Below are 18,566 nucleotides of genomic sequence, written 5' to 3' on the forward strand. Positions count from 1 at the left end.
GAGCGAATAACGCTCGAACAGGCAAAACGAGCGGTATATGCTCGAAGCCCAGCAGTACACGTACGGGAATTAGTAGTAAGGTGTGTTTTATACAGCGTATATTGATACACTTGTAGGTTATGCAAATATGCTGTATAAAGAAACAAACTACCGGAGTACTACGTGAGATGAGTGTACAAACGTAATTTGTCTGTAGTACCCAGTGGGCTCTCAAATATGGATCGTGAGGTGAGTGATGCAGTGAAATTGAAATTTAAGTACATGAAGAGAAATTCCCCTTGATGCAGGGAAATTCAGGTTCAATTTTAGGTAGAAAGGGAAATTTTATGTAAAATATAGAAATTGCCGGACTTTTATTTTTGTTTTACTTGCATGCCTCCATTGGTGTTCTATTTGCATATATCTAATTAGTCGACATGTTGCGGTAAACCAGGTCAAATTTTCAGAATACGCCACTGTAAGATAGGCAAGAGGTTATAACGGTATTTAATGATTATTTTATTTCTTAAATGAACGCGCAAGTTATTTGGAATTATCCAGAATCTCTCATACTTTTAAGATTGCATTTTCCTTTAGCCATGCTAATTTTTTGGCAGTTACGAACCGACAGAGTTGTCTTTTCATCCCACCTTTAGGGTAGGATCATTATCGACATGAAGATATTAAAGTTTAAGTCCACTTTATGCGCAGATATGCTAATCGAAACTGAACCTACAGTTTAAAGTGGGATCCGAACCATTATAGTGCCTCCACCGGGTATCGAACCCAGGACTCCTTGTTTAAAAGGCGACGTCGCCCTCATTACGCCATCGGGAGGCGTGTCTGTAAAATTTTGAGCGCTCATGCGCAGTGAATTTTTGTGCAGACTGGATGGGAACGTGTCGCTTCGGTCTGAAACCTTCCTCAGTGCTAATAGTGAACCTACGATGTGATATATTCAGGATAAAATCTCCCTTTCGACGACACGCAGCGTCGGGACGAAGCGTCAAACAGAAAAGTTTTTGAAAGTTGTTTGGCTTGATGACCTCTGTTCAGTGTGAAATTTTGTGCAGTGATACGTTGTATATGCTGTTTTTTCGAGAGGAGATCAGTGCTTAAAGTAGGGCGAAGATGCTGGAGGATGCTGTGTCCCCAGCATTATCGTAAATCATTCCCTCAGCTAGGATAATTTGCGTAAGCATCGCTCCACTCGCTTCATTGTCGAATCATACAAGCACCCCCCCCCCAAATCCCCAAACTCCACCAAGCATCCAGGCCTCCCTGATGGCGCAGTGGTTAGGTCGTTGCCTTGTAATCAAGGGGCCCCGGGTTCGATACCCGGTAGAGGCACATAGTGGTTCGGATCCCACTTTAAACTGAAGGTCCAGTCCCGATTAGCCTTACTGTGCATAAAGTGGACTTAAAACACCAACTCGACCAAGCATCCCTCCAGCTAGGAGCACTGAACGAGACGTGCATTTACAACTCGAGACGAGGCCAAGTATCGTCTCGATATCATCAACTCAACTCAACTAAGATTTATTGGACTTACAGCTTACAGGTGGCTGTTTATGCCCAGCATACTCTCGATATCATCTCTATTTTGAAAGTTTCGTGTTGTGTAGGCCTACATGAGTACTACGAATGCAACGATTGAAAAAAAAAAACAAAGACTCTTTGGTGACGAGTGTTACGTATCCAATAGGACCAAGTAATGTAAATAGTTTGCTAAAGAGGAATAGAGATGGCAGCACCAGGCGTGCAAGATTAATATATGTGAATAACTTTATAAATAAGAACAAAGCAAATTGGAAAGATTAAAACAATAGAATCTATTATAAGAAGACAAAGTATAAATATGAAATAAATAAATTAATGTATATACTTGATAAATCAAACTAGTGATCATATGTAAATTGATCAGAAAACTAAAGAAGTCAAAGCACTGCTACAATTTTCTTGTCTGAACAGATCTTGAATCTGTCTGATTTGATTCATCTTTCTAATAGTGGAAATTTTGTTTACCCCCGTGGGGTGCGTTTCAGTCGACGCCCCACAGCACTTTTGGTTGCGCGTGTCAGTCGTTTGAGGAGGGGCGGCATCGTGATTTTGGTTTGTCAGCCACAGTATCGGTTTCACGAAATTTTGCAAAAACTTTACTGACGGTACCATAATGGATGTGGTACCCTATCTGGGTGACGGTGGTTATAATCGTCTGAAATCACCCTCGTGCTTCGTTCACCTGATATCAACACGATCTCAATGCGTTCTGCCTACGTATATTTAGACAGCCCCCCACCTTCTCCGATTTTCACCAAAATGGTGCCAAACGTTAGTGCATCGTTTGTGCACGAATGTGCACGCAAAAATTTCGTTTGTGCACAAACGGAAAACACCAAAATTAGCAAGTCAATTTGGGGGGGCTGTCTAAATGCCAGCCCCCCCCACCGTCTCTGATTTTCACTAAAATGGTGCCAAACGTTAGTGCATCGTTTGTGCACGAATGTGCACGCAAAAATTTCGTTTGTGCACAACGGGAAATCCGAGATATTAACACCTTAACTTTTGGGGTCAGCCCCCCCACCTTCTCCGATTTTCACTAAAATGGTGCCAAACGTTAGTGCATCGTTTGTGCACGAATGTGCACGCAAAAATTTCGTTTGTTCACAAGGGGAAATCCGAGATATTAACACCTTAACTTTTGGGGTCAGCCCCCCCACCTTCTCCAATTTTCACTAAAATGGTGCCAAACGTTAGTGTATCGTTTGTGCACGCAAAAATTTCGTTTGTGCACAAGGGGAAATCCGAGATATTAACACCTTAACTTTTGGGGTCAGCCCCCCCACCTTCACCGATTTGCACCAAAATGGTGTCAAACGTTAGTGCATCGTTTGTGCACGAATGTGCACGCAAAAATTTCGTTTGTGCACAAGGGGAAATCCGAGATATTAACACCTTAACTTTTGGGGTCAGCCCCCCCACCTTCTTCGATTTTCACTAAAATGGTGCCAAACGTAAGTGCATCGTTTGTACACGAATGTGCACGCAAAAATTTCGTTTGTGCACAACGGGAAACCCGAGATATTAACACCTTAACTTTTGGGGTCAGCCCCTTCACCTTTGTGTTTGTGGGGGGGAGGTATGAATGACTTATTTGAATTCCTCCTGGTTAATATTCTTTATTCTACCAAGCTAAAGGTCCCGGGTTCGATCCCCGGTCGGTTCAAATCTCGAAACGTTTCTAACGTTGGAAGCGGCCCCGGCGACCACCCAGCATCGAATGACTTAGGTACCAGGGGGAAACCCTGGGGGTATAGCGGTCAGGGGCGTGATGCTGATCACATCATCCCTAGTCACGACCGGTCAAGAAAGTGAGGTGTTACCCCCACATTCCCCTATAGCTACGCCTTCATGGCGTGGTGCTAAGCACAAGGCGGCACTTTACCTTTTTTCTTCTTTTTAATATTCTTTATAACTGTGATTTGTAAGTTAACCTATATTGTTTATTTGTTCTATGCGACCTGTTTTGCAGCTACAGGGGACGAATGGAACGGTTGTCGATGTAAGGTGAGCTCAGACCGAGTAAAAAGATAATTTATATAAGATAGTGTCGATCACTTTGTCTTAGAGCCACTTGATTTTCTTTTGCGCATTATTTTAATAATTTGAAAAGTAGATGAAAGGAAAATCTTGTTCCTTTTGCTCCTGAAGCAGGAATGTGTGAATGTAGGTGGGCATCACTTTGAACAACTCTTGTAACGCAGATTAGTGCTATAAATATCTGCATGCTAAAGATATGTCCATAAAAATAAGCGGAACGTTACTGGTCGAAAATGTCGGCATCTCCGCTAGCAGTGCCCGCCAGACTTCTCTCGATCTCTCGGCCTCGCAAGGAATTGGACGTACTGTATATGCAAATATGTAACACATTTTAATATTATAATTTAAGTTAATTGAACATTTATTATTTGTGCTTAAATCGAGTAAAAAATTATTATATTAGTGTAGTGAATTTCTCGTTTATTGTTAGTGTATCTCATTATAAAATTCGTTCATATAATTCTTCGAGTCAGTCCATGTAACACACTAGATTTAATATTATTTTGAAGAACAGCAAGGGCTCCTACCTGCGAGTTGATACAAAGATAGATATATATATATATATATATATATATATATATATATATATATATGTGTGTGTGTGTGTGTGTGTGTGTGTGTGTGTGTGTGTGTGTGTGTGTGTGTGTGTGTGTGTGTGTGTGTGTGTGTGTGTGTGTGTGTGTGTGTGTGTAAGCCAAGTATATGTATATGTATAGAAAGTCATACTACTACTACTCAGAATAATTATCAATGTGTTGGTCACTATGGATCATACTGAATTCTCTCCTTAGAATAGCTGTTTAGTTATATGATGATTACCAGGAGAAGACTTACTTCAAGAGATCAACAGCTGTGAATTGCCAAGTTCTTGTTTATAGCATATAATCTGAAGATAGAGAAACGAGGATAGAAACTTGCTTATTTTCATTTTCTTGATGCATATAATTTTTTTTATTTTGAATTAAATTCTTCAGAAATAGAAATCAATAAAAAGTTTTAATGTAAATTATAAGTGTATTGTATTTACAAATTAAATCTGGTATATAAAAATATGGATCAAGTAGTTGAGGAAAATGTGCTAATTGAAACATAGGCACATATTATGTATAAAACACAATTCAATATTACAATTTTAAGTTAATTGAACATTTATTATTGTTGTTAAAGACGAATAAAATTTATTACATTGATGCAGTGAATTTCTCGTTTTTTGTTAGTGTATCTCATTAAGAAATCTTTCATATCATTCTTCCAGTCATCATCATTATAAAATTCTTTCATATTATACTTGCAGTTTGCAAACTAAGTAATGTCAATATATCACACTAGATTTGATATATTTTTTTTTTATAACAGCATACGCATATACCTGTGAGTAGATGCAACATTTATGCTACTAAACAAGTAGAAGAATTCTAGGATTATGAGTTTCATCTAGAGTGATCTAGCATGCTAACTGATATGAGTACAGGTTCAATCAAGCAGGAAAATGTATTACTTGCTGGAAGTATGGATATGTAGGTGTACACATGGATAGACGTCATTATTGAAATTGATTTTTCATATTTTTTCCGAAAAGGAAAAAATGATTTAGTGTATTTTACTTCTCTCTTAAGACACTTTCGGCTAATAGAAGGGGATGAGTGATGATATGATGAAACTGATAAATGGACACTCCCAAAAGCCCATGCCCAAGCCAGGATTCGAACCGTAGACCCCTGTACTCTATCCATGTTCTAACCACTCCAACACTGGGCCCGGCGTAAGAGAAAAGATATCGTGGTACAGTGTACCAAGAATATAAACGTGCAAATTGTCCATAACCATCTTCATTAATTTTTATCTTACATCTTATGTGATTTTAAGCAATGAATTATTGTGTGTGCTCGTGCAGAAGTTGTCAACAGTTTGTTTGGACTTTTTTTTAAACTTCTTGAAGCTCTTATTGCCTCGAATAAATTGCACCAAAATGGTGATGGACAATTTTCACGATAATACATATGAATCCCATTGCACATGTATTCCATATCGCACACATGAGATAGAATAGATGTACGCAAAGTCACAAACGATGCACTAACTTTTGGCACCATTTTGGTGAAAATCGGAGAAGGTGTGAGGCTGACCCCAAAAGTTAAGGTGTTAATATCTCGGATTTCCCTTTGTGCACAAACGAAATTTTTGCGTGCACATTCGTGCACAAACGATGCACTAACGTTTGGCACCATTTTAGTGAAAATCGGAGAAGGTGGGGGGGCTGACCCCAAAAGTTAAGGTGTTAATATCTCGGATTTCCCGTTGTGCACAAACGAAATTTTTGCGTGCACATTCGTGCACAAACGATGCACTAACGTTTGGCACCATTTTAGTGAAAATCGGAGAAGGTGGGGGCTGACCCCAAAAGATAAGGTGTTAATATCTCGGATTTCCCCTTGTGCACAAACGAAATTTTTGCGTGCACATTCGTGCACAAACTATGCACTAACGTTTGGCACCATTTTAGTGAAAATCGGAGAAGGTGGGGGGGGCTGACCCCAAAAGTTAAGGTGTTAATATCTCGGATTTCCCCTTGTGCACAAACGAAATTTTTGCGTGCACATTCGTGCACAAACGATGCACTAACGTTTGGCACCATTTTGGTGAAAATCGGAGAAGGTGGGGGGCTGACCCCAAAAGTTAAGGTGTTAATATCTCGGATTTCCCCTTGTGCACAAACGAAATTTTTGCGTGCACAAACGATACACTAACGTTTGGCACCATTTTAGTGAAAATTGGAGAAGGTGGGGGGGGGGGGCTGACCCCAAAAGTTAAGGTGTTAATATCTCGGATTTCCCCTTGTGAACAAACGAAATTTTTGCGTGCACATTCGTGCACAAACGATGCACTAACGTTTGGCACCATTTTAGTGAAAATCGGAGAAGGTGGGGGGGCTGACCCCAAAAGTTAAGGTGTTAATATCTCGGATTTCCCGTTGTGCACAAACGAAATTTTTGCGTGCACATTCGTGCACAAACGATGCACTAACGTTTGGCACCATTTTAGTGAAAATCGGAGAAGGTGGGGGGCTGACCCCAAAAGTTAAGGTGTTAATATCTCGGATTTCCCGTTGTGCACAAACGAATTTTTTGCGTGCACATTCGTGCACAAACTATGCACTAACGTTTGGCACCATTTTAGTGAAAATCAGAGACGGTGGGGGGGCTGGCATTTAGACAGCCCCCCCAAATTGACTTGCTAATTTTGGTGTTTTCCGTTTGTGCACAAACGAAATTTTTGCGTGCACATTCGTGCACAAACGATGCACTAACGTTTGGCACCATTTTGGTGCAAATCGGAGAAGGTGGGGGGGCTGTCTAAATATACGTGTTTTGCCTGCGTGAGACCCATGCTGTGTTACGTCACCTGCAACGATAAAGCAAGCATAAAACGTTAATAACTTCGTCCCTGTTGGTGCTAGAGCAAACGTATGCACACCGTTGAACTCGTGAGAAAATTTCCTATTGAAATGAGGTATTACACGACATGGTTTCCATTTGAACTTTTAAAGTTGCATTCAGGATGGCGGATTTCAAGATGGCGGCCGTCATCGTCATATGCCCTATAACATTTTCCCCCACCTCTATTACAAACCTGCAATGTTAGTTTTTGGAAATATCATGCCATTCAATTTTTATTCAGGTGTTTCCACACTTTTGGACCACCCTGTACAACACACTTAATATTGTTTTGTCTTCGCATTCTCCTACTTCACGTTAACCCAATGTAGGTCTTTGTACTCATCAACACTGTATCGTGCCACAAAAAACCTGTTCGCCAATCGAAGAACGTTTTCTACTCCCCTCTCCCACTGTAACTTTCAACAACGTTCTTTCTACTCCCCTCTCCCACTTTAACTTTCAACATGAACATGTGTACAGAAGTAAAGCTGCCTATCAATCACAAGGCTATTAACAGCCAATTCAATTCTAAAGAAGCGATGTATATCTATCGTATAACAAAAACATGAATTTTACTTACTCGTATTGCAGGTTATGGTCACAAGGTACTGTACTTCTATCACTTCAGTCTGAATGCACGTCCTTCTTTATAACACCGTGAAACGAATTTCGCATGTTGAAATAGTGTATCGTTTTCTAATTTGAAGAGTTTTCATATTCCCTAGCCACTGCCAAAATTGTGCAAGTTTACACTTCATAAGCTATCCATTTTTACGAGCTCTAGTCCACACGAACATTTGCAGTTGCAAAGTACCCAACCTGCAGACTGGTTTCGCATACCGCCGTATGGTGCCACCAAAGAGCGTATATAACAAGTCTCCTCATTTGTCAAAAAACCCATATATCAAAGCGTATCACGTGCACAGCCCTGCTACCGTCGGTAAAGTACCAAACTATAACCGCGTTTGTTACAACCTGTCCCGGTTCCCGCGCTAGCTGTTCGCTGGCTTTTCTCCGTGCTGGGGAAAGTCAAAGCCAGGCAGCTAATTAAAATACGCAACGTCGCAACAGCGTCTACGTAAGCGCCTCTCTTCTGGCTCCCATTCGCTCCTCGCTGCCCAGCAGACGATTTTTTCCTCGTTTCTCATTGGCACCGAAACTGTCGAGCGATCGCTAGCACGGGAAAGGGGACAGGTTCTAACAAACGCGGTATACTTCCAGTAGTACTTCTGCTGCTTCTGATTGGCTCTAAACTTTCAAATGTGATTGGCTGATACCTTTTTATTTCATTTTATTTATATAAGTTCTTTGGACGCCACAGTGCCAGATAAACGAAATACTCCAAGGCAGATGCATGCAGGTGGGGTCAATCATGGGTCGTGAACTGGCATTAGTTGGCGAGAAATGACATCAAGTGAGTTTCTGAAAACACAAGCACAATAACGAACTTGATATTTAGGAAATACTTACGGTTTGGAAGGTAAGGACGAATAAAGCAAAACAATTCAAAACTAACTTAAAGTGAACAACATTCTGACATATGTTTTCTGTTTTAGATTTCACGACTTGTAATAAACATTGTCAAATTTTAACGTTCTTTATTTTTTAATTTCATATTTGTCAACATTTCATTTCCATTTGTATTCATTGTACTTTATGTTCCAGCTCTGAGACGAAGACATCCACTTCCATCAAAGCCATTGAATCTCACAGACTTCGACTTCTTCGGCGTAGCACAGAATGATATGCAGCTCATAACTTACATTCGAGAAATACATTTGCAAACTCCATCTTCAGGAAACTACCTCTTAAATGAAAACAAAACCGATTATTCCCAAAATGGGCAAAGCTCATTAGTGTTGAAAATTTTGAAAGAAAAAGTAAGTTTTAAATTAATATTGTCTGCTTATCGAATGTGGACAAGATTTTTTTGTTTTTAGTTTTTATTGAGAGTTCTAATATAAGTTAAAGTGTGTATTAAATGAATACATTAAAGATTCATTCATTAGCCATTGCGAATTTTTTATGCTTTGAAAAATGTAAAGCATTTCTTTAAAAAAAATCCTCATTTGTTCTCGTAAAATTTCTTAAAACGAACTCTATAAATTCTCGAAGTAGTGATTAGTTTCAAAGTTGAGAAATTGAGCAGTAATGTTAGTGGTGTCAAAAGTAAGTGAGAGTGAGTGAGTGAGTGCATAGCCGTGCGCACGGGGGACAAGGAGGGGCAATTACCCCCCTCCTAATCATGGACCGTCCGCATTTTTTTTCACGGAGGGACAAGCAAGATATTTTTCCATGGGGCACATTACCCCGATAATAGTGTTGCCCCTTCAAAAACACTACTTCAATTTGAAATTATCGCATTCCTGCATCCCCATTAAATAATTAATGTAAATAACTATTATGACTGAAATCAAATTATACTTGTGAAATATATACTTTTAGGTTGACATTCGTTTTCTAAGGGGGAGATTTGGCCATCCTTTCCAGACGTCCATGCCCTTATATTATTATACTTTCACCTAGAAACCGTTAATAAACTATAATTACTATACACTTTAGAAAATGAAATATTTTCAAGCCGATGAAAGTTCAAAGCAGCTACAGGGGAAGGGAGTGCAGTGGCTGACCACAGGGGCAGGGGTACATTGTCCCCCAAACTTTGGCCGGAAACTAATTTTTGGGGATGGGGCGCAAGGGGGCAAACATTGAAGTAAAGGAAAGCAAGACTATCAGGACAAAAGGATACTCAAGATAGTATTAGTTTTCACGTCTATCTTGCATTATTTCTTCCTGGCGGTCAAGAGCACTTGTAGGCGGCACACCGTTCAATTGCCCCCTCGATTTCAAATTTTATCGGGATTTGTCCCTGGGCGCCGAACGATCTAAATGAAAAAAATGTAAAAGAGAATCCCAAGCCGCCTCATGATTTTTTTGCGCCCTATTAAATCAATATTGTATTCAGTTTGCAAAAATTTAGATCCAAAAATGTTCTTGCTCGCCTGTAATGCATTGTAAATTACCAGAAAGAGTAGAAAAGGAGCGCACACATTTCACAGACAAGTTATATAATTTTTGCTGTTAGTTTGTTATGGGCTGTGACTGTCTTCTACATTCACAAATAACTAATATTTACCATGGAGCTAAGAAGGGAATATTTACTACCTTATTTATATTGTGTACAAGTTTATAAAATTAACAGGGAACCATTGAGATTAAGAACGCTGTATCAATATCGATATTTGTTTTAATTGTTGTTGTTGATTTCGATTCGTTTTTGTTATGTAAGAGGCTTGTTTAAAAATGACTTGTGTCAAAAGTTGCAAAATGAGTTTGTATCCAATGATTTAAAGTGAAATAATTATTAGGAAGTTGAGTTGTGTGTGTTGTTTAATTCTTGCAACGTAAGTATAACAACATTATGGATACCAGTTGAGCGCTGAGGACTTGCAATTTAATTTTATAATTGTGTTAAAGTCTGCTCATCCTTCGCGTACAGTATATATTCAGTCAAGTTGCAAGAAATTGGTGGCCAGTGCGCGGGACTTTGGTTACACTGAAGAATTATAATTTGTAGACTTATTAGTGTTCTATCCTTTCTGTACTTCGTATTTTCGTTCAGTTGTTGTGAATACAAATTAGTGCAATGGCAACAAAGAATGTTCCTATTGTGCCATTATCTACGGCTACTTCAGATTTTACGTAATGCTCAATTATTGGTCATGTTTAGGGAATTGATGGAATCGAATGACAGCGTAAGGAAAGAGTTTGGCGAATTAAGGGAATATCAGAAGGAACAGTTTGCAGACCTTGAGAAATCTCAGAAAAAGCAGTTAAGAGAATATGAGAAATCACAGAAAGAGCAGTTTGCAGAACTTGAAGACAGAACGGTGAAGTGCATGGAGAATATGAACAACACTGTTAAGGAGTTGGGCAACTCGCTCTGAATGGAGATTGGGAAAGTTACAGACGCTTGCAAATGATCAAATAAAGGGACAACTTCAGGCGGAAGTTAAAATGTTGAACGAAAATTTCCAACATTTGAGTATAACTGGTGAAGCGAATACTAACAGCATTCGTAAGTTATAAGATAGTGTTGCTGGATTGGGTTTGCAGGTAAACGAGCAGTGGAATGTTATCAGACAGATTAGGGGAAATAATAATGAAGGTTTAATTCAACGTGTTGAGATCTGTGAAGCTGATTAAGTGATGTAACAGCTAAACTGCTGATGACAAATTCTTCATCAATCCATAAAGCTGCAGGGAACAATGGCAACGTTACTGAAGTTTCATGTCACACAGAGCATCCTGTATCTTTACCCTTGTCATCTTCCAGTGCTTTAGAAGATGAATCTTTTCCATTGCATATGTCAGGAAAACGTAAATCTACAGGAAATCCTAAATCTAATTTGACAGTTCCTACTTCATCAGTTAATGAGCAAAAATCTCGATTAAAGAAGCCTCATAAAACTTCACAGGTTATTATGTTGATCCACCAAATAATACTTCATAATCTAGTAATGGATCAGACTCTGATATGTCTGAAGTAAACAAAACTAGATTTAATTCGCAAGCATCTTCTGGCAAACGATTTAAACCTAATTACAAAATGAAGCACCATAGGCACACTATGGAACAACCACAAAAGTATCTACGGTTGAATGAGTTGAATATGTTGCCTAAATTTTCTGGAAATCCAGAGAAATCTAGGCCAAGAAAGTTTATCAAAACATTAACTTCACACTTGGATTTGCTTCAGATTCCCCGACGTTCACGGATTGGAATGTATTCAGAATTGTTTTCAAGGGCCAACCGAGGAATGGTACAATACGCACATGGATTCCTTTATGACATACGAACATTTTGTACATGAGTTTCTGAACCAGTACACTTCACACTCATTAAGACAGGCTCAGTTGTGAGAATTGAGGAACAGAAAGTATGATCAAAATAGCGGTATGAGCATGGAGGTGTTTGCCACTCGTACTTATTCAACGTATTATAATTTGGTAGAAGGTCCTAAAGATGCAGAAGTCATAGACATTTTGATTAATCAGTTTCCATTGATTACGGCACAGATGATATTAGGTGCTAGCCTAACGAAGGTTGACGACGTTATTAATTTACTGAAGGGACTGGATTTAATCAATACACAATCGGAAGAAGTGTGAATTGCATAGTGATTTTGAAATGAAAACATCTAGATGTACTAATGTGTTAGATTTTAGAGAAAGGCGAAGATACAAAGTTCAGACAGTTAACACACAACCAAAGAACAGGGATCCAAATCAAAGTAATAAAGGACAGTTTTCTTCCAGCAATAGACACACTAATTCTAGTTCCATAACCGGTGGTAACTCTTATATAGAAGACGAAATGTGTGACAACTGTGGTCGGCGACAGGATTTTACATTCAGAAGAAGGAATCAAAATAATTATGGCAATCAACAGTTCTTTAGAAGAAACTTAAATACAAATAACAGAAATTATAACAACAACAATACCTGATTTGGACAAGACAGTGGAACAGCGCAGACCGATAGACGTTCTAATCCAAGGCAAGGCTATCTACAAATGAGATCCAATTCAGAACCTAATTTGGCTTGTTTTCCTTATATCTCTAGCAATAGTCAAGATTTGCACAATGAAGTAAATTTGTGTTCTAATTGCCGTCAGCCTTGTGAACGACCATTCGTTTCTCCTAACAGTAATGCTAGTTCAGGTAGTAGACTGAATGAAAACACAGTTTCGTTTGACCCAAGGGAGAGACAATTAAATCAGTGTGTTGTCTGGAATGGAAGCATAACTATAAATCAGCTTAATTAAATTTCATGGTACAAGTTACTTTGTAATGTTTTGTACATAACGGTACGAAAATTATGAATCATTGCAGTTTTATGTTCGAAACTTTTGCCCTTGTACACAAAAGGTGATACTTTGCAGTGTCTCTCAAGTTTGAAATGTTTTAACTGTTACAAGGGAAAGAAATGTTAGTTATTGATAGTGTTTGAAATATAATTAATTGAAGTTAATAATGTTATTGTACTAATGAAATGTGAATTAATTTCATTCTGATCTCTAGAAATATTTGGAAGTCAGTCATTATAGTTATGAAATGTGTTACTTTCAGGAGCAGGTTTATTAGTTAAACTTGTCACATATTGATGTATATCTAAATGTTGTGCAGGGATCAGGCATGTTCAAGCAAATCAATGCTAATGAAGTTATACAGGGATCAAATAATGATTATAGGAGGCAAGTTGTTTATTGATTATGTAATTATTCAATAATTAATGTACTGAAGAGTCACGTTATGATTGTACATCTAGCATTTTATTTATATTAAGTAGTTTAGCCAACAAGGAGATGGGGCTCCACCAGGCTACTACCAAGTATTGTTTCACATGTGTGTGAATTATATCTGCCTCATATTGGACCCGTAATTTTATGTCTTGAGAAAACTTCTTGTGATCTGCACATTTTAGATAGCATACAGGGTGATCATAACATCTATGATATCTCACGTAGTTTTCTGTAGAGAGTGTGTGACTGTATTCTACATTCACAAATAACTATATAATATTTACCTTATTTATACTGTGTACAAGTTTATAAAATTAACAGGGAACCATTGAGATTAAGAATGCTGTATCAATGTCAATATTTGTTTTAAGTTGTTGATTTTGATTTGTTTTTGTTATGTAAGAGGCTCGATTTAAAAATGTATTGTGTCAAAAGTTGCAAAATGAGTTTGCATCTAACGATTTAAAGTGAAATAATATTTAGGAAGTTGAGTTGTGTTGTTTAATTCTTACAATGTAAGTGTAACAACGTTATGGAAACCAGTTGAGCACTGAGGACTTGCAATTTAATTTTATAATTGTGTTAAAGTCTGCTCATCCTTCACGTACAGTATATATTCAGTGTGAAGTATAGTACAAGAAATTTGTGAAGTATAGTTGCAGGGTGGATGAATTGATTATGTAATGTATTTAAATTATACATATACACACATGCACACGCATATCAATGCAATAAAACTAAAACACCGAGATAAAATTAGGCTTTTCTTTCCAGACTGAACTTTCATCAAGGCTTTGCCCCCCCCCCCCCCCCCCCCAATCAGAGTGTCTGTGCACGCCTATGAGCGAGTGTGTGTATGGTGTGTAAACATTATCAGGGTACACAGGGAGGGATTAATAAGGGTTATCCATCCACCAGTACATACAGACTCCAGTTTCTTAGTTGAAAATACTACCCTCACTTTAAAACCCCGAATCACTGTACAGTGAGAGAGAAAGAGTGAGAAACAGATAGACCTACCTACCTACCTGTCTCTCTTTTCATGTGAAAATGTAAGTTCAACTGTTAAAGTAATTGAATTCTTATACTTTTTTTCCTTTTCTTTCAAACAGAAGAACGGATTTTTTGTGGAAGCTGGTGCATACAATGGGGAAGAACTTAGCAACACGCTGATGTTAGAAAGGGAGTACAACTGGACTGGACTTCTTGTAGAACCTGACCCTTGGAACTACTTTGCACTGAGGAAACGGAACAGAAAAGCATATTCCATCAATGCTTGTCTTAGCCCTACACCATATCCAAAAGAGGTAACCTACATTTTACATTATTATAGTGGAGATTATGCATAGGTGCAGACTTATGAGGGAAACACTTTCTGGTTACCAAAAATCAATATTATTCAAATGGGTCTATGTTCCTTTAAGAGCTAGATAATAAAGCTGTGTCGATAAGGGGATTGAAAGTAAACTGTGGCATTTAGCACTTGTCACATTCACTGGATCGTCATAAAGTAGTAGTGATGATTTTGCTTGAAAAATTTCTAGTATTTTTCATTTTTCAGGTATTGAACATTTTTTTCATGACCTTTCTCAGTAACACTCATTTGTTTTAAACCATAAGATATTCACAGACTAAAATAAAACCACACAGCTATTTAAATTCCATGCATGATAGGGAACAGGCATCTACATGGAACATAATATGGCAGGAATGAATCTTTGCATTACCCACTGTTTATTTCCAGGTGACTTTTCGCCAAGCAGATACAATGGGTCACATAACTGCCAACAAGCAGCAGCAAGGGTTGTACACTCGAGTCAAATGCTTTCCTCTCTTCTCAATTTTACTTGCTCTGAACAAAACCACCATCGACTACCTCAGTCTGGATGTGGAAGGTGCCGAGCTCCAGGTAAAGTTCCTCCCTTCACCTTTGTCATGCAGTCTAATGCATCAGGCTTTGGGCTAGGGCTAAGGGATGTGCGCTGGTTCGAGTCTCCTGGGGAGTGCCAAACGATTTCCCTTCCGAGATTTCGACCAGTGTATGGGACCAGTGGCTACTTACTCACCATCATAAGGAAATTTGGGAGCTATGAAGGAGTAGTGCAGGGTGTCACTGGAAATTTCTTGAATTCCGGGAATTATGCATGAATTCTACGTGAATTTTTCTCCGTAGACGTGAAAATATGCAACTTTTATTAATGCAAATGAATTCATACATTTACAAATGTCCCGAGGCAAGTTTAGCTTTTGTGTTCACCACAAAAGAAAAAAAGGAAGCTTTGTTCGTGTCATACTGATAATGTGCGAATTACTCACAGTCAAATACAAACTAAATGTTAAAAGATAAAAATCAACAACTTACGTGTGTGAGTATGAAATTTTTCGAACTACGTTTCGAAGTCCTTGTCCTTTGTGACAGAGGGAAGATTATTGCAAAACAAGATATCTTGAATTTGATTAGGTAAATTTGAGTTTGAAATCCTTATACAATTAACAATTTTTTGTAATTAGTATATTCCGTAACATTTATGACTTGTGTTTGTAGATGTATTTCCAGTCTGAGTTTGTGAAATGGCAAATGTATAATATCTTATCTCAATATCTTAAATATTATATATATATAGTGAGAGGAGGTAATATGTATTGTTGAAATACAGAAAGCATCTGCTTGTAGCCTTGAATTTTTGGAAAGTTCATCTTGAAAACCGCATTGAATTTTATCATGGTCCTAGAGTGACCACCCTGGTAGGGTAACTGGTCATGGAAACCTACAACTATGACTGGGATTTGTCATTGCTGGCCATGGCCACACATCACGACCAAGGGCTTGCTGGGACCTTTTTTACACTTGCAAACCTGTACTACTAGTTTTCCAAGTGCACACTTCTCAAACGTGCAGAGATGTACAATAAAACAACTGTAGGACAAGTAATTATATGCTGGTACCTTCATGTGTATACAAATGAAAAAGAACATGAATGAACTAGATCTTTTGGAGAAATTACATGACTATTATAGTCATGGATCCTGACACCCACCATATATGTCCTCTGTCGTATATAGGTTAACCACAGCAGGCTCCTCATGTAATAATAATCTAATTTTCCAGTACAGTTTTCATGAGCTTTTTCATGCAACACAAACGTCAAGAATTGAAAAATATAAATGAAGTAGATGACAATCAGTACAATTTCTCCATTTGAAACCCAGAAGATATAAAGACAATAAAAATAACAATTTGCCTGAAGATCAATTTCACAAAGCAAATGAAATTAAATCTTAGGAAAGAAACACTGAAGCCAAAGAAATTCAAATAAGCAATATAGAAGCCATTAATGCGCTCTTAAACCCATGCATATTCTTGTGTAATTTTTATCTAACCTTTCACAAACGTAACATGTGTTTATGCAGCAGTGTCTTCAAGCTTTCAAACATTCAACATGGATACAACTGAATTGCATATGAAAAACCTCAAGTAATGTGAAAACCTGTAAATAAATTGAAAAATTAATTAAGAAAAAAAAATTACACCATTAACAATTGAAGTTATGAGTATTCACATCTAGTAGAAACTTTGCAGTCGCTAAACTTCAGTATACTTACTTTCTTGAGACATGTATGTACAGGTAAAACTGGGATTTATCCAGATTTTTTTTATCTGGGCGATACAAAGATAAATTTCAAGCCAAAATGAACATAAATTTGGCATTTATGAAAAATATAGGGGGTGTTACAAGGGTGACTAAAATACTGACCTAAAACAGTGTACAGTGACTAAATTCTTATTTTTTCGCCTTTATTTTAACACACACTAAAAAGAATATCAAAACATACTGGAAAAATAGCTATTTTACCACCCCATGTACACCATTTGTATTAATTTTAACAAGTTCACATGCACCCTTTGCTAAAAACTTATATTTCTTTCTTTCAGATTTTAAAAACCATTCCATTCAATATTGTAAAAATTACAGTTATGACTGTTGAATTTCGACATTTACAAGAAGGACCAGAAAAGCTTGTTCACTTTTTGGGAAACCATGGATTCAGGCTTCTGCAAGAAATTGGAGATGACTATGTATTTGTTCACAAGAATTACATGCTTCCTGAAGAACTTCATTTCTCCAAGGCTTAGTAGTGGTGTAAAGAACTTGCAGTGTACAATGTGTTGTAGTGTACAGGAAAAACATTATAGAAAATACACAAGACTGATATAATTTACCATTATAAAGTGCAATTTCTACATTTCAAATGTGTAAAAGGATAAATGTAATTTGTTTCAATCATTTTGAATGCAACAAGAGATACTTTAGGAATTTAGATGACATAAAATGCTTAATTTAAAGCTTAACTTTTACATAAATACAAAAACCAAAGCTATAGGTGTATACAATATGCATGAACAATTTTTTATTTTTCTTCCATTCATCTTTAGTGATTAGTTCAAAGTTGTGCGAGAGACTAAAATAATAATACTTTAGCAATACATGGTAGTATCACAGTTATGGTACCAAATCTTTAACACACAAATTGGAATTCTCATACAAAACCACATGTTTGCTTTGCATTAAAAAGAAAGGTTGCATGGCAATAGTATTTTATTTACAAAATTAGGGCTGAAAAAAATATTTTCTGTGAATATTTAATTAATATGACATGCACAGTGCATAATGTACAACAGGTATCTGTATATAAGAATATTACTGTATGGGTGTGAGGTTATGTTGTAAAGTAAATTTATATATATTGTAACGATCAAAGAAAATACTGAATTCCATTGCTAATAAATCACTTATACTGATTTGAACTGTATTCTTTTCAAATATTACAAATACATGGAAATACATTTGATTAATTTTTATCCCATATTAAATTTAACGCAAAATTTGAATTTTTAGTATTAGCTACTTTTAGCATCAATACTCCAAGACTGGCCAGAATTCAATATCAAACTAACAAATATTTTTCATAAATTTATTGCAATTGTAGTCAGCCTGGGATCAAATCTGGCTCCTTGGCATACTTGCAAATGCATTATCACACACCACCACATATTTGGGAATGAGTTTGACCATGAGGGTCAATGATTGAAACAATAGCATTATTTTTGCCTGGTTTTCCCAACAGGAATTACACATGGAAAAGTTTAAAATTGAAATACAAGAATACTATTACAAAGTGTGAGAGTTATAGGAACAAAAAAAAGCACATGAGCTGTGTCCAAGAGTAGTGGTCAATATTAACTAC

At 37.4% G+C, this 18,566-nt stretch overlaps 1 protein-coding gene across 1 annotated transcript in view; it reads left to right on the top strand.

The window, feature by feature from the left end:
- Positions 1 to 17,933, top strand: part of LOC145991522 (protein Star-like) — a 37,743-nt gene extending 19,810 nt beyond the window's left edge. The window contains exons 3-6 of the mRNA XM_083127542.1: positions 8,682 to 8,896; positions 14,432 to 14,626; positions 15,064 to 15,228; positions 17,254 to 17,933. Coding sequence (XP_082983668.1) covers positions 8,682 to 8,896; positions 14,432 to 14,626; positions 15,064 to 15,228; positions 17,254 to 17,454 — 776 coding nt within the window. The 3' untranslated portion in view covers positions 17,455 to 17,933. The remainder of the gene's footprint in view (positions 1 to 8,681; positions 8,897 to 14,431; positions 14,627 to 15,063; positions 15,229 to 17,253) is intronic.
- Positions 17,934 to 18,566: the final 633 nt, after the last annotated feature.

Source organism: Lepisma saccharinum, chromosome 8, assembly GCF_977018435.1.
Source record: "Lepisma saccharinum chromosome 8, izLepSacc3.1, whole genome shotgun sequence".
NCBI classification, from domain to species: Eukaryota; Metazoa; Arthropoda; class Insecta; order Zygentoma; family Lepismatidae; genus Lepisma; species Lepisma saccharinum.